This window comes from Balearica regulorum, chromosome W, assembly GCF_011004875.1.
Source record: "Balearica regulorum gibbericeps isolate bBalReg1 chromosome W, bBalReg1.pri, whole genome shotgun sequence".
Lineage (NCBI taxonomy): Eukaryota > Metazoa > Chordata > Aves > Gruiformes > Gruidae > Balearica > Balearica regulorum.
Window position 1 is genome coordinate 23,916,814 of NC_046219.1, and position 25,236 is coordinate 23,942,049.

A 25,236-nucleotide genomic window follows, 5' to 3' on the forward strand; every position below is an offset into this window, starting at 1 on the left:
GGGACAACCCAGCAAATCAATAACTGGCTCTGATGTGCTAGCGAGGTCCTTTGGTCTGCCATCTCAGTGGAGGTAGGGGATGGAGATCCGTGCAGTGGCAAAGACGCAAGGGTTATTGATGTGTTTGAAACCACAGAAGGTCAGGTAGGAATTAAGGCTTCTCCCCTCAAAAAGGTGATGGAATCAGTAGCTCAACTGAAGTGCATCTGCACCAATGCACACAGCATAGGCAACAAACAGGAGGAGTTGGAAGCCATTGTGTAGCAGGAAAACTATGATATAGTTGCCATCACGGAAACAGTATTCTTTCAAGAAACAGCTAAGTTACTGTAAAGGAGCAATGCACAGCTTTGCAACTTGATGGAATGGCAATTTGTTCTAATAAGGAAACACCTGCATTTTACAATTTTTTTTTATATGAACTCTTAATTCTGTTGTTCTTTTTAATTGTAAGTTTGGGAGTTTTGTTTGTTTGTTTTTTAGAAAAGTAATCGAGAAGTCCTGGCTTTGGACTATTGGCAATGTGGTACCCAGTTCTACAAGTGACTGTTCATATGCATGTTCTGCTGTTTGAGCAGAAATATTTTTGACAGCAGTATCAATTTTGCGTGTTTTCTGAGTACTTGTATTCCTTGTAAAGATTCTGAGGACTAGAGAGTTTCTGATAATTACTCTCTTTACTGAGCAAGTTTAGAGGTATGATCTTATCAACTAAGGTATTGGGTGTATTTGACTTGAGTCCTTGTATATGTTTTGCAAGTGCTGTTCTGTTATGATCCCAGTCAGAAAGGCACTCAGACCCTGTAAGATAGCATTTTAAATGCTATTTATTAGAGCTAACACTATAAGGAGAGAATAGCATAGATAATATTATTTCCCTTTAGATGCTGGGAACCCCAAGTAGTATAGTATTGAACAGGACTGACCAATACACAGCTTGCCATGCAGACCCTGTCCGTAGAAGAGATTCTTCCCTTTCAGTTATTCAAGTTGTTATAGGATTTTCTTACAAGGAAAGAACTCTATTTATCATTTCTACAGTCAAACAGAAATGATGTTCTCATGAGAATTTCTTGCTGCACTTTTAGATAAAGGCACGGCGATGCAGGTGGCGTAATCACTGTTACTGAGTAGGAGCTGCCTGCAGGCTCCTCTGTTGCAATGAGCTGGATGAGTTTGTCCTACAGCCAAGGGATTTGTGCAACACAACACAGACCTGAAGGCCAAACTGGATGTGCAGCATAGTGCAGTGCAGCACAGATTTGGGCATGCTCAGGTTAACTGTTATGTGGATCACTAACTCCTCGATGTACAATGATCTTCTGGTCCGGAATATTAGCAGCCTGTGCAGTTTAGCCTGCTGTCAGTGTGAGTATCCAGTTTGAATTTAGTAGTCAAGGTTATGCTACCCTATTGCTGGGTTTTATTATGAACTTGAAAAGGATTATATATTTTGGAGGTAGAGGGTTCATAAGGTAGAAAGATCATTGAAAGAAAAGAAAAACTGAGCTGCAAGTAAAACTTGTTAGAATTTTAATATGTCTCTACATCAGTCCCAGTATAGTAATTTTTGCTGGGAATAGGACTTGGAGGCATCCAGCAGCATGAAGGAGCAGCTAGAGACTCCCCATCCATATTAATGAATTGTTACGTGATGCTGTAGTAGGGTGGTTGGAGAAATGTAAAGTACGTATGATCTTAGATGCTCTTTCTATTGATGGGCATATATCCATGTGTAAAGGTTTGGTGACTTTTTTGTCAGTAATGACCTGCTTTAATGGATAGATAGGAAAACTAGTCATGCTTTCTTCCCTCTTGATGATATACTTCTGAAAGGATAAATTTGAATGTATGCACTAATTTCATCTATATGCTTCTCAGGTGTTTGAAGAAACTGGGTTTGATATAAAAGATTATATCTGCAAAGAAGAATACATTGAGCTGCGAATTAATGATCAGGTAGCACGGCTGTACATCATTCCAGGAATTCCAAAGAACACACAATTCAACCCCAAAACTCGAAGGGAAATTCGGGTATGCAGTGTTTTGTTCAGTTCTGAAAATAATTTGTGGAAACTGGGTTGGTTTTAGGTTTGGGGGTTTTTTGGGATTTTTTGTTTATTTTCTCAAAACCTAATAGTCTGTAAAATAACGAAATTACCAAATGTGATGAATGCCTCAAACACTAGTTACAAATGGTATTTCATCACTCTAGGGTCTTGTCAACTTCTCGCAACTCTCATGCAAAGACTGATTCTTGACACTGACATCTCCATTCGTCATGAAAACAACATTAGAGGATGCAAACTATAATTCCTCCCTCCTTTTTTTCTTAAGTTGTGTTAATCATTTCATATTATTCTTAGTTATAACTGTATATGTTCTTAAGATTTTAATTGAGGATATAAAAGCCCCTACATATTAGAAGAGGAAACAAAGGATTGTGTTCTCTTCAGGGTAACAGAAGGTCCAATATGCAGAAAGGACCGACTTCTTAGGGAAGTCTGCTGCCTCCCTGGGGCCTGGGTTAAAGATGTGAAGAGAAAGCTTCCTACCGTGGTACGGCCCTCGGATTATTATCCATTATTGATTTTTCATGTAGATATTGCTGAAGTTACAACAAGAAGTCCGAGGGCAATCAAGAGAGAATTCAAGCCCTCGGGGTGACTGGTTAAGGGATCAGGAGCACAAGTAGTGTTCTCCTCCATCCTTCCAGTTGCAGGGAATGATGAGGGAAGAAACGGGACAACCCAGCAAATCAATAACTGGCTCTGATGTGCTAGCGAGGTCCTTTGGTCTGCCATCTCAGTGGAGGTAGGGGATGGAGATCCGTGCAGTGGCAAAGACGCAAGGGTTATTGATGTGTTTGAAACCACAGAAGGTCAGGTAGGAATTAAGGCTTCTCCCCTCAAAAAGGTGATGGAATCAGTAGCTCAACTGAAGTGCATCTGCACCAATGCACACAGCATAGGCAACAAACAGGAGGAGTTGGAAGCCATTGTGTAGCAGGAAAACTATGATATAGTTGCCATCACGGAAACACGGTGGGATGACTTGCACAACTGGGCTGCTGCAATGGATGACTACAAACTCTTCAGAAGGGATAGGCAGGGAAGGAGAGGTGGTGAGGTGGCCCTGTATGTCAGGGAGTGTTTTGACTGTCTAGAGCTTGATGATGGTGATGAAAGGGTCGAGTGTTTATGGGTAAGAATCAGGGGGAAGGCCAACAAGGCAGATATCATGGTAGGAGTCTGCTATAGACCACTCAACACAGCTGGTGAGTGAGCCAACTAGGGAAGGTGCCCCACTGGACCTGTTATTTGTGAACAGAGAAGGACTTGTGGGTGATGTGATGGTTGGAGGCCATCTTGGGCATAGAAATCATGAAATGATAGTTTTCAGTTCTCAGAGAAGTAAGGAGGGGGGTCAGCAGAACTGCCACCATGTACTTCCAGAGGGCAGACTTTGAGCTGTTTAGGAAACTGGTTGGCAGAGTCCCTTGGGAGGCAGTCCTGAAGGGCAAAGGAGTCCAGGAAGGCTGGACATTCTTCAAGAAGGAAATCTTAAAGGTGCAGGAGCAGGCCGTCCCCATGTGCTGAAAAATGAGCTGGTGGGGAAGACGACCAGCCTGGCTGAACAGAGAGCTTTGGCTGGAACTCAGAGAAAAAAGGAGAGTTTATGATCTTTGGAAGAAGGGGCAGGCAACTCAGGAGGACTACAAAGATGTTGATAGGTTATGCATGGAGAAAATTAGAAGGGCCAAAGCTCAACTAGAACTTAGTCTGGCTACTGTGGTAAAAGGCCATAAAAAATGTTTCTATAAATACATTAACACCAAAAGGAGGGCTAAGGAGAATCTCCATCCTTTGTTGGGTATGAGGGGAAATATAGTGACAAAGGCTGAGGAAAAGGCTGAGGTACTTAATGCCTTCTTTGCCTCAGTCTTTAATAGTAAGACCAGTTGTTCTCGGGATACCCAGACCCCTGAGCTGGAAGACAGATACAGGGAGCAGAATGAAGCCCCCATAATCCATGGGGAAATGGTTAGCAACCTGTTATACCACTTAGATACACACAAGTCTATGGGGCTGAATGGGATCCACCCAAGGGTACTGAGGGAGCTGGCGAAAGTGCTCACCAAGCCCCTTTGCATTGTTTATCAGCAGTCCTGGCTAACCGGGGAGGTCCCAGTTAATCAGGCCCAGTCAGCATGGGTTTATGAAAGGCAGGTCCTGCTTGACTAACCTGACCTCCTTCTATGACAAGATGACCTGCTTAGTGGATGAGGGAAAGGCTGTGATGTTGTTCACCTGGACTGTAGTAAAGCCTTTGAGACCATTTCCCCCAGCATTCTCCTGGAGAAACTGGCTGCTCATGGCTTGGATAGGTGTATGCTTCGCTGGGTAAAAAACTGACTGGATGGCCGGGCCCAGAGAGTTGTGGTGAATGGAGTTAAATCAGCTGGTGGCCGGTCACAAGTGGTGTTCCCCAGGACTTGATATTGGGGCTGGTTCTCTTTAATATCTTTATCAATGATCTGGATGAGGGGATCGAGTGCACCCATGAGTGTGGCCAGCAGGACTTGGGAAGTGATTGTCCCCCTGTACTTGGCTCTGGTGAGGCCACACCTTGAATACTGTGTTCATTTTTGGGCCCCTCACTACAGAAAAGACATTGAAGTGCTGGAGCATGTCCAAAGAAGGGCAATGTGTTGGTTTTGCGTGGCAAGGTTTTGGTAGCAGGGGGGGCTACAGGGGTGGCTTCTGTGAGAAGCTGCTAGAAGCTTCCCCTGTGTCTGATAGAGCCAATGCCAGCCGGCTCCAAAACGGACCCGCCGCTGGCCAAGGCCAAGCCAATCAGCGCCTCTGTGATAACATATTTAAGAAAGAGAAAAAACAGTTAGAGAGGGCTTTTGCAGCTGGGGAGAGGAGTGAGAAGATGTAAGAACATCTGCAGACACCAAGGTCAGTGAAGAAGGAGGGGGAGGAGGTGCTCCAGGTGCCGGAGCAAGATTCCCCTGCAGCCCGTGGTGAAGACCATGGTGAAGCAAGCTGTCCCCCTGCAGCCCATGGAGGGAGGATGAGGGGGTGTAGAGATTCCACCTGCAGCCCGTGGAGGACCCCACGCCAGAGCAGGTGGGGGCACCTGAAGGAGGCTGTGGCCCCGTGGGAAGCCCACGCTGGAGCAAGCTCCTGGCAGGACCTGTGGATCCGTGGAGAGAGGAGCCCACGCCAGAGCAGGTTTGCTGACAGGACTTGTGACCCCGTGGGGGACCCACGCTGGAGCAGTTTGCTCCTGAAGGTCTGCACCCCGTGGAGGAGACTCACGTTGGAGAAGGCCGTGAAGGACTGTCTCCCGTGAGAGGGACCCCACGCTGGAGCGGGGGAACAATGAGTCCTCCCCCTGAGGATGAAGAAGCGGCAGAAACACCGCGTGAGGAACTGACCGTAACCCCCACTCCCCGTCCCCCTGTGCCGCTGAGGGGGGCGGAGGTTGAAGCCGGGAGTGAAGTTGAGCCCGGGAAGATGGGAGGGGTGGGGGGAGGTGTTTTAAGATTTGGTTTTATTTCTCATTCCTCTACTCTGTTTTGCTTAGTAATAAATTAGATGAATTCCCTCTCTAAGTTCGGTCTGTTTTGCTCGTGATGGTAATTAGAGAATGATCTCTCCCTGTCCTTATCTCGACCTGTAAGTTTTTTTTTCATTGTACCTTTTCTCCCCTGTCTAATGAATGAGGGGAGTGATAGAGTGGCTCTGGTGGGCACCTGGCCCTCAGCCAGGGTCAACCCACCACAGGCAACAAAGCTGGTGAAGGGTCTAGAGTGCAAGTCTTATGAGGAGCTGCTGAGGGAACTGGGGATGTTTAGTCTGGAGAAAAGGAGGCTGAGGAGAGACCTTTATTGCTCTCTACAACTACCTGAAAGGAGGTTGTAGTGAGGTGGGTGTCGGTCTCTTTTTCCAAGTAGCAAGTGATAGGAAATGGCCTCAAGTTGCGCCAGGGGAGGTTTAGATTGGATTTTAGGAAAAATTTCTTCACCTAAAGGGTTGTCAATCATTGGAACAGGCAGCCCAGAGAGGTGGTTGAGTCACCATCCCTGGAGGTATTTAAAAGTCATGTAGACATGGCGCTTAGGGGCGTGGTTTAGTGGTTGGACTTGGCACTGTTAGGTTTATGGTTGGACTCGATGATATTTAAGGTCTTTCCCAACCTAAATGATTCTGTGATTCTCTCTCATGGTTAACATAGTCCAGATTTAGTGGATGGTGCATGTAATATAGGAGGTTGGTAAGGGGGCATACAACAGGAAATACCTTTTTGGAATGATATGCGTACCATTAGGCTTTTAAAAAGTATTGTGAAAGGGAGAAGCAAAGACTCTGAAAGACTCTGGTGTTAGAGTTTTTAGAAAGTTTGTTCCTGTGGATGACAACTATCATCTTTGAAGTCTGAAATGATACTTTTTTATTATTATTTTTATTTAATTTGAATTTAAAACAGCTATCCTCATATTTCATGCAGATGATGCTGTTGAACTGGGCATCTGGCTTTAAAAATGGGAAAAGGTACTAGTGGTTTACACGGGTCCCTTTAATTTCTTGCCTTAAATACCTGTCTTTCAGAGTTGCATTGTTACACTACTTTTGAAGTTTAATACCAAGTGAAAGAGGGTGAACTGCATTTTAATTTTTAAAATGTATGTTCACTCCCATGCAGATGGTCGTTGTTATGCAGAGTTCTTACCATGATAGATTGTCTACCTATTGAATCACTTTCTTCATGTAATTCAACCTGACACTTTTCTTTTTAATTTTCTCTGTCATTGTATTAAATTTATCTTGTAATTTCTTTCTATAATATGCATCTTACCCGGAGCTGGGGTTTTGGGGCTAGATTCCTTAATAGAAAAGCTCATGTAGGGTTTTTATATATTACATGCATTTTCAGAATTCTTGATTTCTCTCCATATTCTGTAAAGTATACTGTTATAACAACTGTACAATGACAAAGTTTGTGTTAGAATTTTTACCTCTTACCATATTTTCTTTTGTAACAAAAGCTAAGTTCTTGTTTCTGATAATCTTTGAACTAGCATTAGTGTTCTAGTTTTGATGGCATTTTAAATACAAATAGCAAGAACATTAGTGGCTTTCAAAGGTGTATAAAGCCTCTACCTTATGGAATTGAGTGTGCAGTGTTTTTTTATTTTGTGAAATATTTATTCAGATTTAGTTGCTAGATAAATACATTTCTTATTTTAGGCATCATATCTTGCAATGAATGTCCTGTAGCATCCATTACTGTGTAGTTGCAGTCAGAAGAGTGACTCTATCAGTAATTAACCTTTTGTGGAAATTCTGTTGTGGTCTGTTAATTAAAGTCTCTTTTTGTAGTTGTTGAATTAAAGAAAATAATTGCGAATGCTATGCATTTGTAAATTTCTCTGACGTACAGCAGTTGTTTTGTTGATTTTTGTTTGCTGGTTTTCTTTGTTGTTTTTCTAGAACATTGAATGGTTTTCCATCAACAAATTACCATGCCACAGAAATGATATGACCTCGAAGTCCAAGCTAGGTTTGGCACCTAACAAATTTTTTATGGTCATTCCTTTCATCAGGTATGTTCAGCATGAGTGAAATGCTAGGCCAGTGCCTTTCAGACAACTTAATTTCTTTAGATTTGTTTCAGTAAGTGGATCTTGCTAAACTTCTACTTCCTCACAGGCCATTGAGGGAATGGCTTTCTCGAAGAAATGGAGATTCCTCAGATAGTGAGAATGGATTTTGTTCTACTGGGAACACACCCTCTAAGCCCAACATGGAAAAAACAAGGTAAGAACCAGGTCACTTCTAACACCTCTGTAGCCTTTCTATCAAAACATAGGTCATGTAAAACTGACTGTCCTTTTTCTGAATATTTCTGTTCCAGTAATAGAATGGCTTAATAGCATTGCAGGAATATCTCATGGGACTCTAAATAGGATGAAGGGTTAACTAGAGTCCTGGTGTGTGTGTGTCCCTGCTTGCCCCTGCCCAAATTCTCAAGTGTGCCAAAATTGATATAATTGTTTGAGAAGCTAGAAAAAAAATAGATAACTTGGTTCAATGCTTTTGGCACTTCTAAAAAGAAAAATGACTAAAGAAGTATCAGTACTGAAAAGTAACTTCAGAAACAGCTAGGTATAAAACCTACAAGGATCAATAAGGGAACAAGTGCTACTGTTCTTAAACCCTGTGCTCCTCTGGGCTTGTACAGATAGGCCTTTGATGGGCTGATGGCCCCTGTGATGGGCCTGGGAGTAGCCTGGCAGGGTATTATTTGGGCTCCCCTTCCTGCCATTGCCTCTCTGAGCTCCTTTGTTGGGTGTGCAGATGAGCTTTTATCACATAACCTAACACTTTCAAGCCTGGACTCTCAAAGGGATGACTACACTCCAGTAATTCAGGTCAGTTCAGTACTAATGCTGATGTATTAAAAAAGCTAATGCGGACCTGACCTTCTCTCTATATAGAGAGTGTCTTACTAGCAGGCAAAGCCAAAGTTCTTAGAATGCAGTAATCTTTATTATAGTTTCCATATTTTGTTACTTAAGCTTGTCTTCCAGGTTGGTCTGGAGAAGCAGAAAACTCTTATATTTCTGTTCTGCTATCAGGAGCCCTGAAGTTATGTTGTAAACTTTGTTTCTTATCATGTGCTAGATCCAGACTTTGCTATAGTCAGCAGGTGTTCATAGATGGCTTTTCAGGAGAGCGGTGGTTGAAGCCAAAACAGCCACAGATGGCATATAATCATCTTGACACATTTGAGGCTTTAAAAATAAAGGTGGGTTATGTTTCTCAGGTAAACATGTGCATCTGGGCCATTTAAAAAAGAAGTCTTAATTGATAAGCGTTCTGCCCTGGAACTGAAGTACTGAATTTTATCACCATATCATGCAAAACTGTCCTGGTTCTGGCAAGGATAGAGTTAATTTTACAAGGAGCCAGGACAGGTGAGCCAAGCTGGCCAGGGGCTATTCCATATCATGTGACGTCATGCTCACCATAAAAGGGGGGCTAGTCCGGTAGGGGAGGGGCGGTGCAGTTTTGGCGCGGTTCCTCGCACAGGCTGAGTGTCTGGTCTGGTCGGTCGTTGGTTCGGTAAATTGTTCTCTGTTATCACCCATTGTTAATATTTGTTATCAGCACTGTTGTTGATTGTTTTCCCTCTCCCTTGTTGTCCCAGTAAACTGCCCTTATCCCAACCCTCGAGGCTTTGCCGTTGTTTTTTCCATTCTCCTCCCCGTCCTGCTGGGGAAGGAGTGAGTGAGCAGCCGCGTGGCGCTCAGCTGCTGGCTGGGCCTAAACCATGTCAGTCCTTTTTGGCGCCCCTGTCATGGTTCAGGCCCAGCAGGCAGCAGGGTACCACGCGGCCGCTCGCTCACCCCTCCCCCAGCATGATGGGGAGGAGAAGTATAACAAAAGGCTTGGGTCGAGATAAGGACAGGGAGAGATCACTCACTAATTATCATCACGAGCAAAACAGACTGAACTTAGAAAGGAGATTCATCTAATTTATTACTAAACAAAACAGAGTAGAGCAATGAGAAAAAATAACATCAAGTCTTAAAATACCTCCCCCCACCCCTCCCATCTTCCCAGGCTCAACTTCACTCCCGGCTTCAACCTCCTCCCCCCTCAGCAGCACAGGGGGGGCGGGGAATGGGGGTTGCGGTCAGTTCAGCGCATGTTGTTTCTGCTGCTGCTTTGTCCTCAGGGGGAGGACTCCTCTCATCATTCCCCTGCTCCAACATGGAGTCTCTCTGTGTTAGTTTTGCGTGGCAAGGTTTTGGTAGCGGGGGGGCTACAGGGGTGGCTTCTGTGATAAGCTGCTAGAAGCTTCCCCTGTGTCTGATAGAGCCAATGCCAGCCGGCTCCAAGACAGACCCGCCGCTGGCCAAGGCCAAGCCAATCAGCGCCTCTGTGATAACATATTTAAGAAAGAGAAAAAACAGTTAGAGAGCGCTTTTGCAGCCGGAGAGAGGAATGAGAAGATGTAAGAACATCTGCAGACACCAAGGTCAGTGAAGAAGGAGGGGGAGGAGGTGCTCCAGGCGCCGGAGCAAGATTCCCCTGCAGCCCGTGGTGAAGACCATAGTGAAGCAGGCTGTCCCCCTGCAGCCCATGGAGGGAGGATGAGGGGGTGTAGAGATTCCACCTGCAGCCCATGGAGGACCCCACAACAGAGCAGGTGGAGGCACCTGAAGGAGGCTGTGGCCCCGTGGGAAGCCCATGCTGGAGCAGGCTCCTGGCAGGACCTGTGGATCCGTGGAGAGAGGAGCCCACGCCAGAGCAGGTTTGCTGGCAGGACTTGTGACCCCGTGGGGGACCCACGCTGGAGCAGTTTGCTCCTGAAGGTCTGCACCCCGTGGAGGAGACTCACGTTGGAGAAGGCCGTGAAGGACTGTCTCCCGTGAGAGGGACTCCATGCTGGAGCAGGGGAACGATGAGAGGAATCCTCCCCCTGAGGATGAAGAAGCGGCAGAAACACCGCGTGATGAACTGACCGTAACCCCCACTCCCCGTCCCCCTGTGCAGCTGAGGGGGGCGGAGGTTGAAGCTGGGAGTGAAGTTGAGCCCGGGAAGATGGGAGGGGTGGGGGGAGGTGTTTTAAGATTTGGTTTTATTTCTCATTCCTCTACTCTGTTTTGCTTAGTAATAAATAAGATGAATTCCCTCTCTAAGTTCGGTCTGTTTTGCTCGTGATGGTAATTAGAGAATGATCTCTCCCTGTCCTTATCTCGACCTGTAAGTTTTTTTTTTTTTCGTTGTACCTTTTCTCCCCTGTCAGGGAGGAGAAAAAAAATCAGGGGAGTGATAGAGTGGCTCTGGTGGGCACCTGGCCCCCAGCCAGGGTCAACCCACCACACTCTCCCACGGGCTACAGTCCTTCACAAACTGCTCCAGCGTGGTCTCTTCCATGGGGTGCAGACCTTCAGGAGCAGACTGCTCCAGCGTGGGTCCCCCACAGGGTCACAAGTCCTGCCAGCAAACCTGCCCTGGCATGGGCTCCCCTCTCCACGGATCTACCAGTCCGGCCAGGGACTTGCTCCAGCCTGGGCTTCCCACGGGGCCACAGCCTCCTTCAGGTGCCTCCACCTGCTCCGGCGTGGGGTCCTCCACGGGCTGCAGGTGGAATCTCTACACCCCCTCATCCTCCCTCCATGGGCTGCAGGGGGACAGCCTGCTTCACCATGGTCTTCACCACGGGCTGCAGGGGAATCTTGCTCCGGCGCCTGGAGCACCTCCTCCCCCTCCTTCTTCACTGACCTTGGTGTCTGCAGATGTTCTTACATCTTCTCACTCCTCTCTCTGGCTGCAAAAGCGCTCTCTAACTGTTTTTCCCTTTCTTAAATATGTTATCACAGAGGCACTGATTGGCTTGGCCTTGGCCAGTGGCGGGTCCATCTTGGAGCCAGCTGGCATTGGCTCTATCAGACACAGGGGAAGCTTCTAGCAGCTTCTCACAGAAGCCACCCCTGTAGACCCCCCCCGCTATCAAAACCTTGCCATGTAAACCCAACACATTCCACCTCTCGTCTCTGTGAATCACATATTTAAGAATTATCATTAAAAGATACATTCAACACAAAAAACTTCACAAACACTAATCACATCTACAAAGGAAAAAAGAATTCCCCACACCCAAGTCAAAACACCACCATCACAACACCAGTACTCGCAGAGTCCACCTCTCGTCCCTTCACCACTATTTCACTCTCAAACTATGTTCAGTTCATGTTTTGCCCGTTACCTCTTCCAATTACTATCCTTATCTCGATTTTCTCGGGCCCCACGTTGGGCGCCAAAAAGGACTGACATGGTTTAGGCCCAGCCGGCAGCTGAGCGCCATGCGGCTGCTCACTCACTCCTTCCCCAGCAGGACCGGGAGGAGAACGGAAAACAACAATGGCAAAGCCTCGAGGGTTGGGATAAGGGCAGTTTACTGGGACAGCAAGGGAGAGGGAAAACAATCAACAACAGTGCTGATAACAAATATTAACAATGGGTGATAACAGAGAACAATTTACTGAACCAAGGACCGACCAACCAGACACTCAGCCCCTGTGAGAAACCGCGCGCCACCCCTCCCCCACCCGACTAGCCCCCCTTTTATGGTGAGCATGACGTCACATGATATGGAATAGCCCCTGGCCAGCTTGGGTCACCTGTCCTGGCTCCTTGTAAAATTAACTCTATCCTTGCCAGAACCAGGCCAAAAACCAAAACATGGTGAGGGGACAATCTGCAGGAGATTCTGAAATTTATTTGCTTGGTATTGACATTAGAGGTGGTGAGTATCAGGTAATATACTTGAGGCAACACAACTAAACAGCAGTTAGTACTTGCCATTTGGGCTGCCTTCATCTACCACTTCAAAACATTTTGGGTACCACTAGTATATATGCATCAGTGTGTGGGAACTCATTGCACTGTATTTATTGTATAGCACAGTGTCTGTAATAGTATAAGAGACTGAGTAACAGTTGATGATTCTAATTTGAGTTAATATTTTGTTAATTTCAGTGTGCTTCAGTTTGTCTACAGAAAAATATCGTTTACATGTTTTGAGGTATTCTGAGGAAAAGTTAGCTAATAAGTAGCAAGTGTTAGTGCAATGATGTTCAATGCTGCCATTTAAACTCTTCTTTTTACTCCTTTTTGGACATAATGGCTGAGTCAGAACTTGAGGAGCAATGGCAGAAAGCAATATCAAGACACTCCCAGCCAAAAGAAGCGAACAAATGGAGTCCAAAGTCAACCAGCTAAGCAAAATCATGCCTTGGTAAGAAACCTATAGTGACTGTCTCATGAACAGGTTCCATTACTGCTTAAAAGAAGTCCAGGTCAATGTCCTGGAAGGTAGAGTACATATCTATCAAAAATATATTCGAACAGAGTATTCAGTATATTAGAAATATCATATTTCTACAAAATACCTTATATGCATATATATCTATAGAAAAGTATACTAAACTTTATTAAGTTAGCATTTTGGAAATAAGAATTTATTTTAGCAGATGAGAATGTCAACTCTTTCAGTAGACAATACTCATCTAGTTCCAACCCCCCTGCCATGGGCAGGGACACTCTCCACTAGACCAGGTTGCCCAAAGCCTCATCCAACCTGGCCTTGAACACTTCCAGGGAGGGGGCCTCCTCTCTGGGCAACCTGTTCCAGTGCCTTACCACCCTCACAGTAAAGAATTTCTTTCTAACATCTAATCTAAATCGACCCTCCTTCAGCTTGAACCCATTACCCCTTGTCCTGTCACTACACTCCCTGACAAACAGTCCCTCACCATCTTGCCTGTAGGCCCCCTTCAGGTACTGAAGGCTGCAGTAAGGTCTCCCTGGAGCCTTTTCTTCTCCAGGCTGAACAATCCCAACTCTCTCAGCCTGTCCTCATAGGAGAGGTGCTCCAGCCCTCTGATCATTTCCCTCCTCTCTAGCAAAAATGTTGAGATACAGACTTGACTTGTATGCCAGGATCTCATATATGTTTAGTCACACAGTAGAACTACAAAAATTTGTAAATTCCAGTATTACATTATTGGTTTGCTACCTTTTCCTTGTTGTAACTAACTGTCCCTGTCCCCAAAGTTCTGCTGGCTAGGAGAAGGCTGAGACATCTAGTTTTTTTGAAAGTGTGTTGTATTTGGTTTGCATGGCAAGGTTTTGATGGGGGGGGTGCTTCTGTGAGAAGCTGCTAGAAGCTTCCCCCACATCCAATAGAGCCAATGCCAGCCGGCTCCAAGATGGACCCACCGCTGGCCAAAGCTGATCCAATCGGCGACAGTGGTAGTGCTTCTGTGATAACGTATTTAAGAAGGGTGAAAAGTTGCTGTGCAAGAGCAATTGCAGCCAGAAGAGAGAGAAGTGAGAATATGTGAGAGCAAAAACTTTGCAGACACCAAGGTCAGTGAAGAAGGAGAGGGAGGAGGTGCTCCAGGCACCAGAGCAGTGATTCCCCTGCAGCCCGTGGTGGAGACCATGGTGAAGCAGGCTGTTCCCCTACAACACATGGAGGTCCACGATGGAGCAGATATCCACCTGTAGGCTGTGGAGGACCCTACACCTGAGCAGGTGGATACCCAAAGGAGGCTGTGACCCTGTGGGAAGCCCATGCTGGAGCAGGCTCCTGGCAAGAACTGTGACCCCCGTGGAGAGAGGAGCCCACGCCAGAGCAGGTTTGCTGGCAGGACTTGTGACCCCATGGGGGACCCACACTGGAGCAGTGTGGTCCCAAAGGTCTGTCCCCCATGCAAGAGACCCACACTGGAGCAGTTTGTGAAGGACTGCAACCTGTGGGAAGGACTCACCTTGCAGAAGTTCATAGAGGACTGTCTCTGGTGAGAGAGACCCCACACTGGAGCAGAGCAAGAGAGTGAGGAGGAAGGAGTGGCAGAGACAATGTGTGATGAACTGACTGCAACCCCCATTCCCCATCCCTCTGTGCTGCTGGGAGGAGGAGTTAGAGAATTCATGAGTGAAGTTGAGCCTAGGAAGAAGGGAGGGGTGGGGGGAAGGTGCTTTTAGGTTTGTTCTTATTTCTTGTTATTCTGCTCTTATTTGATTGGTCATAAATTAAATTAATTTCCTCAAGTCACGTCTGTTTCGCCCATGACAATAATTGGTGAGTGATCTCTCCCTGTCCTTAACTCACGAGCCTTTTGTTATATTTTCTCCCCCTGTCCAGTTGAAGAGAGGGAGTGATAAAAGTGGCTTGGTGGGCACATGGCATCCTGCCATGGTCAACCCACCACATGTTCCTTTGAATTTTTTCCCCATTGTTCTTTATGGTTCTCTTTACTCTGTTGACTCTTGTGCAACAGTGAGCCCAAGTTCTCCATGCAGCTCAGCTGGCTAGTCTAGACTTTGTTTACTGTCTAAAAGCTAGACTCTTCCTATTCTGGCTTATAGTTATTACCTTCTTTGTGGTTATCATGTAATAGTGCATAAATTGTCATCCTTGTAAAAACCTATTTGTAGAAAGCAGTGGTTAGCAGCTGCATTTAGATCTGAGAGTAGAATAAAGAAAAGTCAGACAATTGACTGCCTAGAAATTTTGTGGCTTTATAAAAAGACTGTATTTTATGATAATAGGAGTCTGTAGGATCTTGACAGAAACAAGTATGACTCACCAACAGAGGAGCATCTGAGATTTCTTTCAGATTCCAGGACTAGCCAAGCAATCACTCAAAAGGAATGTACGGCAAATTTGGGTTTTTTTGGGGGGTTTGGTTGGGGTTGGGGTTTTTGGTAGATTCGTTTGTTTTTTGTTTTTTTTTAAAGTTCTTCTCTTGCAGCTAGATAGATATTTGCCACTGATAGATGTATTAAGGCCTTATTTCAAATAACATGGGTGCACAAATTATCACTCTTGCCCACGTTCTGTGAGCTATCCCCTCTGGTTCAGTTTCCCCTGGAATGTCCTCACCCTTGCTCAAGCCCTGCTGAGTTGAATCGCATCTTCCCTGGCAGTTGACCTCAGAGGTGTCCCTGCTGATAAGTGGATTGTTGTCCACACTAGTTGACAGTGAGTCTGCAAGGAGAGTATGTGGCTGCTTTATTTCTTTTTTTCTACCCTATGCTCGGCCCTTTCAAACCAGTTGGACCTGAATCTAGCGCTGATAATGAGCCTGTGCTCCACTCATGTTCTTATCTGTCCTGGATTTGGCTAGGATACAGTTAATTTTCACCAGAAGCTGGGATGGGACACAGCCAAGACAGGTGACACAACTAGCCAAAGGTGGTATTCCGTACCATGTGATGGCATGGCTTGGGGACGGTCTGGCTTCGGGACGGGTCTGAGTGTGCAGTCTGAGCTGTACGGTCATTGGGTAAGAAATTGCATTGTGTATCATAAGTTTCGAATATTCTCTTATAAGTACCGTTGTTGTTATTTCCCTCTCCTTTTGCTGTCCCAGAAAACTGTCCTTATCCCAACCCACAAGGCTTTGCCTTTGTCTTCCCATTCTCCTCCCCATCCCGCTGGGGGATTGGAGTGAGCAAGCGGCTGAGTGGTGCTCAGCTGCCAGTTGAGGCTAAACCATGAGAATATCACAAATGGATACTCAGGTTTGTTTGTTTGTTTGTTGTTGGGTTGGGGTTTTTTTGGGGGGTGTGGGGGGATGGCTGTTCTGTTTGTAGTTATCACTTATTGTAGTCCTTAAGCTTTTACAGACTTGCATTCATATAATCATAGACTCATAGAATCTTTAAGGTTGGAAAAGACCTCTAGGATCATCAAGTCCAACCATCAACCCAACACCACCGTGTCTACTAGACCATGTCCCAAAGTGCCATGTCTACACACTTTTTGAACACCTCCAGGGATGGTGACTCCACCACCTCTCTGGGGAGCCTGTTCCAATGTCTGACCACCCTTTCAGTGAAGCAATTTTTCCTAATATCCAACCTAAACCTCCCCTGGAGCAATTTGAGGCCGTTTCCTCTTGTCCTATCACTTGCTACTTGGGAGAAGAGACCAACACCCACCTCGCTACAACCTCCTTTCAGGTAGTTGTAGAGAGCAATAAGGTCTCCCCTCAGCCTCCTCTTCTCCAGACTAAACAACCACAGTTCCCTCAGCTGCTCCTCATAATACTTGTGCTCCAGACCCTTCACCAGCTTCATTCCCCTTCTCTGGACACGCTCCAGCACCTCAATGTCCTTCTTGTAGTGAGGGGCCCAAAACTGAAGACAGTACTTGAGGTGTGGCCTCACCAGAGCCAAGTACAGGGGGACAATCACTTCCCTAGTCCTGCTGGCCACAGTATTCCTGATGCAAGCCAGGATGCTGTTGGCCTTCTTGGCCACCTGGGCACACTGCTGGCTCATGTTCAGCTGGCTGTCAACCAATACTCCCAGGTCCTTTTCCTCCAGGCAGCTTTCCAACCACTCTTCCCCATGCCTGTACCATTGCCCGGGGTTGTTGTGAGCAAAGTGCAGGACCCAGCACTTAGCCTTGTTGAACCTCATACAGTTGGCCTCAACCTATCGATCCAGCCTGTCCAAGTAGTTCCTGACTACTTATCTCTGTGTGGGTCTGTGATGTCAGCTTGCCCCACAGAATGAACTGGGGAGGAGGAGGTGAACCACTAGACCGCAGCCTGTTACAGGACTTGGGTCAACCTGCACAGTGCAGTGACTCAAGCCATGATGTATTCAGGCATTCTACCCTTTGAGAGCACCCCAAAAGTAGTTCCGTCTCGATGGGTTAGGCCATCCAAAGTCCTGCTCTTGCCTATGCAGCTCCTGTCAACAAGGGAAACTTTTAATACTCCACAGTTACTGTGCAGGCTCTTTACAAACTTGGCTATATATTTCTGTAGTGTTTTATTTGTGGTTTTGTTGTCCGAAAAGCAGATTCGTTGCCCGGTGTGCAATAAGTCAATTCTCACACACAGAGGAGAGATATTGCTTTTTATTCAGGCCTGGGTGCTCGGTGATTTCCACAAATCAAGCACGCCTAATGCCAGTTCTCGTCATGTTTATACACAAAAGTTACAAATTAGTACACTCCCCGTTACAATGACTGGTTCATATTTCTTTGCCTAGTATGTAAACTAGAACGCATGCTCAGTTCTTTTCTCCGCCTTTATCTTTTGAGTAGGTGGTATAATTTGTGTAGGGAGCTCATGGGTCGGTGGTCACGGAGACCCTGGCCCAAATTACCTTTCCCCTAGTTTCTCAATACTTCTGGCACTTCCAAATGGTTCTTCAGGGTCTGCTGATCAAACTAACAATTTATCAGTTATGCTTCTACCTCTTGACAATCACGTCTTAATTGATACATTGTTTGGATAAATATTAACTAACATAGGGGTAGGACTGTACAATAGCCATCCTTAGTAGTACCTAGCAACTATCTACAAAGCTATCTGTCACATCTTTATGAAAAACTATCTGTAACATTCTTAACTGTGAAACTATCTTTAACTTCTTAGCTATAGAATCATGATTAACTTTTAAATTCAATGCAAGATATCATTTTCATGATTGTCAATATTTTGAAGTTTAAATACTTTATTTCCTAGAGAGATTTTCTAATAGAATTTGAAGCCAGGAAACTCATAACTTTCATGAAGTGCACAAGCCTATGCTTTTCTCTTTCTCTGCATTTAGGTATACCTATACATAGCTGGGGCTAGCACTTAGAAATCTTCAGGGAAGAATTAAGTTTGTCTCTAATTGAAGTGGTTTAGCCCCAGCCAGCAGCTGAGCACCATACTTACCTGGCAGGGAGACACCATGATCAGGCAGGTGGTTTTCCCAGGGCAAGGCTCATCCCCTGCACTCCGGGTGTGCTGACCCCTGCGATTTCCCCAAATGCGGGAAACTCGACTAATCCTGCTCAGCGTATTCACTGCTCACTTCTTGGAAAAAGGACTTAGAAGTCCCTTCAAGAGGATCAGAAGTGCGATCTGGCCTTTCACTTGGTCTGGGGGGCTGCCCGGTGGAAACTGGAGCAGCATTCTTCCTGGAAGAGTCCCTTTTTACAGCTGTCTTGCCTTGTAGCTCATGTACGTGTGCCCGCAGGGTTGAGGTGGGCTTCCCATCCCATTTCCTCATGTCTTCTCCGTGGTCATGCAGGAAAAACCACAGGATACCTCGTGGTGTGTATGCTCTATATCCCCTCTCTGGAGCAGAAAAACGCTTACTCCTAACAGCTGAAATACGGGTCTGTACAGGTGGGGAGTAAGATATATCCTCTTTGAGTTGCCGGACGTCCTGAGACAGTTTCTCCACAGCCGAGACGAGGGAGGAAGAAAGGTTCTCTTCATATTGCCGGAGTCAGCCAGGCACTTCGTCCACCGTGGGTGCCTCTTCACTTTTCCAGTCGATTACTGCCAGTGAGTTGGCGTACGATGATGGTGCACTTCGCACAAATTTTCGCCACATGGGTCAGGTACAGTGGACTTCATCGGGGTCTGTGGGCAACTGCGCGTTGTCCGGATCATAATAAACCATCTCCCGCACAGCTAATTCCCTCAGATATTGGATACCTCTCTCCATGGTGGTCCACTTGCCTGGCCGACATACAACATCTTCGCTGAAAGGATACCTTTCCCTCACACTTGACAGGAGGCGCCTCCAGAGGCTGAGGGCCTGTGCCTTCTTCCCAATTGCCTTGTCAATGCCCCCTTCCCTGGACAGGGATCCCAGCTGCTTGGCTTCCCTGCCATCTAATTCCAGGCTACTGGCCCCGTTATCCCAGCAGCGGAGCAGCCAGGTAATAATGTGCTCCCCTGGAAGGCGGCTGAAATCTTTCCGCATATCTCGCAGCTCACTCAGGGACAGGGATCGGGTGATCACTTCTGGTTCTGGCTCTTCTTCTTGTTCTCGTGATGGCCCCAGTTCATCATCATCTCTCACTAAGCGAACCGATTTCTTTGTGTATTTCTTTTTGTGTATAGGGGCGACTGATACTGGTGTGGGTTGATCTTTTGGCTCGGCTACAGTGCCTGTTGCGGGGTCTTGGGCAGCTGCAGTGCCTGAGGGTCTGCTCTCTCCCTCTGGATGGTGCTGTCTACTATCAAGCAGTGTTTGATAGATTGTGGCCAGGGCCCAGCACAGCACAGTAAGTTGTGTCTCCTTAGAATCCCCACAGCATTTTCCTTTCAAATATTCTACCATTTTATCAGGGTCTTGCAATTGTTCAGGAGTGAAGCTCCAAACCATTGGGGGTGAAAAGGTCTCTAGATACCCGCCCATACTCTCCCACATGCCATGCCAGCCCTGGCTATTCAGTCTTGGGGAAGATCCCTGGGTGGTATTCTTGAAACAATTTTTGCTTAACCCTGAACAGGAGTGGGAAAACATTCAGGAGACCTAGCAGTAGGAATATACTGGCCTGAACATTCCAAGGGTATTCAAAATTCTCAAAAATTGTTGTAACCAACCAAAAGGGAAAAGGGGAGGTGAAAGAGTGGGAGAAGGTATCCCCCCCCGTCTTCCCCATAGATTGGGTCCAATTATTAATCAATTCTGAAAGATATTGACCGAGGTATGGGCATGACAGAAATGCTACATACACGTACCAGCTCAGACTCATGACCATTGATGATATATCATAAGTTGATATCACACTGTACAACATAAGAATACGAACCCCTCTCCCAGAGGTGATAAACAGCACCGCAGGGATTACATAGAGTAAATATGTGTTTACGTACCAGAGCCATGTGACCAAACAGAACATCATTATGACCAGTGACTGTTTCAATAACATCATAAATACTTATAACAACTTTATTTTAACACACTTGAGTCAGACCTGTCATTATCACAATCCTTTGTGTCCCATATTGGGCGCCAAAAAGGACTATCGTGGTTTAGCTCCAGCTGGCAGCTGAGCACCATGCAGCTTCTCACTCACCCCTCCCCCAGAGGGATGGGGCGGAGAATGAGAAAGACAAAGGCAAACCCCGTGGGTTTGCCCTGCTATCAAAACCTTGCCATGCAAACCCTATACAGTGAGCCCTTTCTGGCTTAAAATATTTAGAAAAGACCATATCAGGAGTTTTCTCAAAACAAATATAACCAGCATGCCTGTTAGCTGACACTTAAGTAATACTCCCAAGAATTAAAAGGCTATTTCTTTATGAAGTGTGTAATGCGTGGTCATTCTCTTCACTAGAAATGTGAAGAAAGGCTTAATCCAAGAAGACTTCAAGATAGCTTTGAAACAGGCAAGTACACTGTGAATTTCCATCTAATGTCATGCATTAAAGGCTGAAGATACCTAACTAATGATGTTTGGCTTTTATTTTCCTTGAGTGCCAACCTACCAAATGTTATGAAGACATATTTTTCTAGGGAAGTCTGAATTATTTATTTGGTCAACTTCACGTTGGTTTTGCAATTCTTCTCCTTAATTGTGAAAACTGTCAGATTTCACCCTATTGCTGGGTGAAAATAACTGAGAGTTGGTTTAGAAAGTAGCAACTCAGTCAATATAATGCTGGTGAGTGTTGTTTCAAGGCTTTCTGTCCTGCTAGTAACAGGTATTTTCTGCCTGCTGCAGTTGATGTTGGACTACTCTGAAGTAACCAGGGCTTCTGAGAGTATTCACACAGTTCTTTATTTACTGCTCAGAAAATGGGGTCACATTTCTTTCCTCCTTATTAAGATATGAGTTGCAAAACAGAAATCTATGGGTAAAATTGGCTATTGAAAGTGTCCCCAGACTCCCATGAATTTTAAGATTTGTTCTAGCCATTAGATGACTGGTAAATAGGGCTGAGTTAGCTTTTTCAGTTTATGACTAGACATACAGATTTTGTTGTAAATGTTAATTGAGTATACATTTCATGTATGGCTTTGTAGAATTAAATATTGAAATTGATCCTCCTATTGATAAGTAGCTGTTTAAAAGTTGTTCCATGCTTTTTTTTTTTTCCTCTTTAAGCAGATGCAGCATATAATATACGACGCTCCAGTGAAGACCCACTGCTAGAACATGTAGAGGGATGCTCTGTGGCATGCAATGGCCATTACAAATTTGCTTTCTCATCAGGAGCTTTCTTGAGCTTCAAGTTTGACCATGATGCTATAATGAAAAGTTTTAATCTCTGATAGCAAACCTGTTACGAGCAAAAGTCAGACTCACCTTTTGCAGTTAAGGGGGTTTCTAATCCAGCCTTACTCTTTCTCAGGAGTTTTTTGGTGTTGGGGTGTGTGTGTGGGGGGGTGTGTGTTTGTTTGCTTTTATGTAATGCAGGACTGACTGATGGTTTGGAAGGGTTTCTTCTCTTTGTATGGGAGTGGTGTAGTGAAGTGTTGCACTTGAAATGCAGTATAGCCTTTGTCCATAAAAATACCTTCCCAGTGTTCAGTTCACTAGTTCATAGCTGTGCATTAGAGGGCTTTTTTTCTTTTTTCTTTTTTTTAACTTACTGGTTTTTTAGGTTCTCATTGACTTCTTAAACTGTTGGAGTATACCAGCTTGATAAACTTTTAACTGCTCTGATGTACAGTTGTTGGACTTAGTCTTTGTGTTCTAAATCATTGCAATATTATGGCAGTGGCAATGAAAACCATTTCTCAGAGGATTCTTCTGTCTGTCCTAGTAATTTTGAAACCCTAAGTTGCACATTTCAAACCTAGTCTCAGCCTTTCACCCTTTTTCTTTCCTGATTGTTTGCACAAAGTATCTTCCCTCCTTTACACTGAAAGCCAATTTCTATAAGTTGCAAAGCTTTGTGTTATCCCAGTTGCAGCTGCTTTCAAAAAAGAAAAGTTTCAACTTTGTTTGTGGGAGGTTACTCGTCATGTAGGAAAAATAAGGGTTAAGACTCTACAAAGTATACACCACCTCAAGTATCCCTGACAGTATGTTCTGAAACCATAGTAACCAGGATAGGATCTTTCAATGGACCAAGGATTTAGAACAATAGGACCCGTCAAGGTATTCCTTCCCTATTGTAAGTGTATATAAAATATACCTAGCCTTGGAACAGTATCAAGAAATAGTGTATCCTCAACTCATCTATACAGATTATAATACTAAAATATACACCCCTTTGTGAATAATGAGCATGCTAATTAGGAGACCTCCCCAAATGTATGAAACATAAACTAGAATGCATATGTATGATGAGGGTGGGTGAAAAGTGGATAAGGAAGTTTAAGAACACCAATCAGCTACATCTTGTTATTATAAAAAAGGCACACTTGATGCATTTGGTGTGCTGGCTGCATTAGATGCCTGGCATCCTATTCTGTGCAGAATTGAAATAATACAAATATCTTGACTCTATGTGTTGATTGGCTCTATGCACACTGGGCGAAGAAACCTATTTTAGGGACAACACTTGTGTAGAATTTGTACTGAATGTAAATAAGCCTCTGTAGATCTTGCTGAGAAGAAGGTGGTAGATGCATGGTAATAGAAACATTGTGTGACACTGGGGGTTAATCAGGCTTGCAATAACTATTCTAAGGGTGTCCCTTACTGTATTCTGTGCTGTCCTCAGATCTCATGTAGTGTATGCTCTGTATATATTCAATAATGTTGAATTGCACTTGCAGTTAGTCAGCTACAGCAATAAGAGTTGAGGTGATGAACTGTATTAAATTGCCTTCATGATTCAAGTTAAAGGGTTTTGAATACATGCTTTGAAGTTGGGAGAAATGTACTGACCTCATCTGTCACAGCAGCTTATGTTAACAAACATACTCAGATTTTTAAAATGGACTTTTCTCTTAAGATGAAGTTGAGTGATGGATAACTTGATGGGTTGAATGAGCTGTGCCCTCCTCTCATCATGTAACCGTGAGATAGGGGCCATGAAACAGAAATTATAGAATCAGGTTGAGATAATTAGTTTGTAACCAAGGTAATAGGTAACGAAGCTAACTGACCATGGCAAGGTACAATGCTGCTATGTTCCATGTACAGTCCCTACCAAACTGAACAATAGGTTTGGAGATATTAATCTTATGAAGTAAGTTGCTATGGACAAGTGCACCTACAACAATGATACCGCGCATGCCTGCAAGAAGAGGGTCACCCAGCAGACACAGGTGCGCAACCACTGATGATCACCAGAGACCCTTGAGGACCACCGACTCAAATCACTGAGCATGCGTGACGGGGAGGAGAATATGGAAATGGATCCTAAGAAATGATTATCGTAGGACTGCCTTTTCTGAGAAAAACGATGAATATGTATGTTTTGATCCTACATAACCTGTGTGTTGGTGATCACCTGGCATGCACGTTGGGTGGAGCTATCCCCCGTGCATCCAGCACTGCAATAAAGAATGCCTGCCTTTTAACACTACATTGGTGTTACGAGGTTTATTCCCGGGTTTCGGTGACAGTTTTTGGTGACCCAGGTGGGACACTGCTTTTGAACCTCGATGGATCCATGGGATCGCAGGACCTCCAGCCGGCACTGGGGAATTCTCTGGGAGAACCTCCGATCCCCGGACCGAAGAGCTCTGAGCAAGACACTTGGGAGAGGTAAAGGCATTCTTATTTTATCTGAATATTTGCATGAGTTGAAGGCCTTATTCAAGGAGCCCCATGGCTCTCTCCACCGCGACGGGACAGACCCGCACTGGGACAGGCCTGCACCGGGACAGGCCCACATCGGGACAGGCCTGCACCAAAAGCACGGGAGGCCTGCTCGTAAGGCGTGGTGAAAGCTGCGCAGAGTTGGGCTGGGGAGACGTCTCAGGTAAAAGTCTCTGCTAGGCGAAAGCCTGTGGAGCAGGGCCCACAGGGGAGGGGAAGCCTCCAAGATTGGGATTTCTGGTGGCAGGAGAAATCCCCGGGATTTCCAGTGGCAGGGGAAATCCCTGAGGGAGCTCTAACACGGGTTGGGGTCCCTCTGACTAAGTGCTTGTGATGATAGTGCACAATCACAACCACTAAGTCCCTGGGAGATGGGTACTTTTCCGAGTAAGAAACCAATCCCACGAAAAGCACCACTGGGATGTATTTTGGAACATTGGAAAGATCTGGGAAGAATTGATCCTTTGACTCGGAAACAATTGATTGAATATTGTAATCACTGGTGGCCACTGTATACTTCAGAGAGTGGGGAAAAGTGGCTGGAGAATGGGACATTGCAGTATAACACAATTCTTCAATTGATGCTATTTTGTAAGAGATAAGGTAAATGGAATGAAATGGCATATGTAGATTTGTTTTTCACACTGCGAAATCATCCGGAATGGCAAAGGCAATGTGAATTGGTTTCACCTAGTTCTGTGGTAATGGCATTAAAGGGGCAGGAACCTGATAAGAATTTGGAAAAAGGTTGCTCAGCTTGTGATATTGGTAAACGGTGTTTTAAATGTGAATTTGAAGATGATGATGTTGAATTATTGGTTGCGCCTCGCAGAAGGCTAGGAAATGATCAAGGGGATCAAAATCTGGGGGCCAATAATGCTTCCGCCCCTCCTGTGGAAGGGGAGGCAGAAGGATTCAGCCCGATTGCTGGGAGGACAAGGGGAAGAGGGGGAGGAGACGGATTAACTCCCCTCCAGGCCCCTCTTTGACAGGCAGTTGGTAATGAGGGTCCGGTAATGGTAAAAGTTCCCTTCTCAATAACTGATTTAAGAGCATGGAAAGAAACTGCAGGCACTTATCGAGATGATCTTGAAAGAGTTGCCAAAGTAGTAGAAACAATAATCAGAACCCCGATTGGGAGGATTTCAAAGTAATATTAGATACTTTGTT

At 45.3% G+C, this 25,236-nt stretch overlaps 1 protein-coding gene, 1 long non-coding RNA gene and 1 pseudogene across 2 annotated transcripts in view; all 3 read left to right on the forward strand.

Moving 5' to 3' along the window:
• LOC104638787 (m7GpppN-mRNA hydrolase-like) overlaps positions 1–22,803 on the forward strand; it is a 28,963-nt gene extending 6,160 nt beyond the window's left edge. The window contains exons 5-11 of the mRNA XM_075739192.1: positions 1,882–2,034; positions 7,503–7,615; positions 7,722–7,829; positions 8,697–8,838; positions 12,721–12,822; positions 20,683–20,734; positions 21,457–22,803. Of these exons, the coding sequence (XP_075595307.1) occupies positions 1,882–2,034; positions 7,503–7,615; positions 7,722–7,829; positions 8,697–8,838; positions 12,721–12,822; positions 20,683–20,734; positions 21,457–21,620 (834 nt within the window). The 3' untranslated portion in view covers positions 21,621–22,803. The remainder of the gene's footprint in view (positions 1–1,881; positions 2,035–7,502; positions 7,616–7,721; positions 7,830–8,696; positions 8,839–12,720; positions 12,823–20,682; positions 20,735–21,456) is intronic.
• Positions 1–25,236, forward strand: part of LOC142599226 (uncharacterized) — a 1,086,559-nt gene that overhangs the window by 864,675 nt on the left and 196,648 nt on the right. The gene's annotated exons all lie outside the window — the stretch shown is intronic.
• On the forward strand, positions 18,270–18,393 carry LOC142599363 (U1 spliceosomal RNA; annotated as a pseudogene).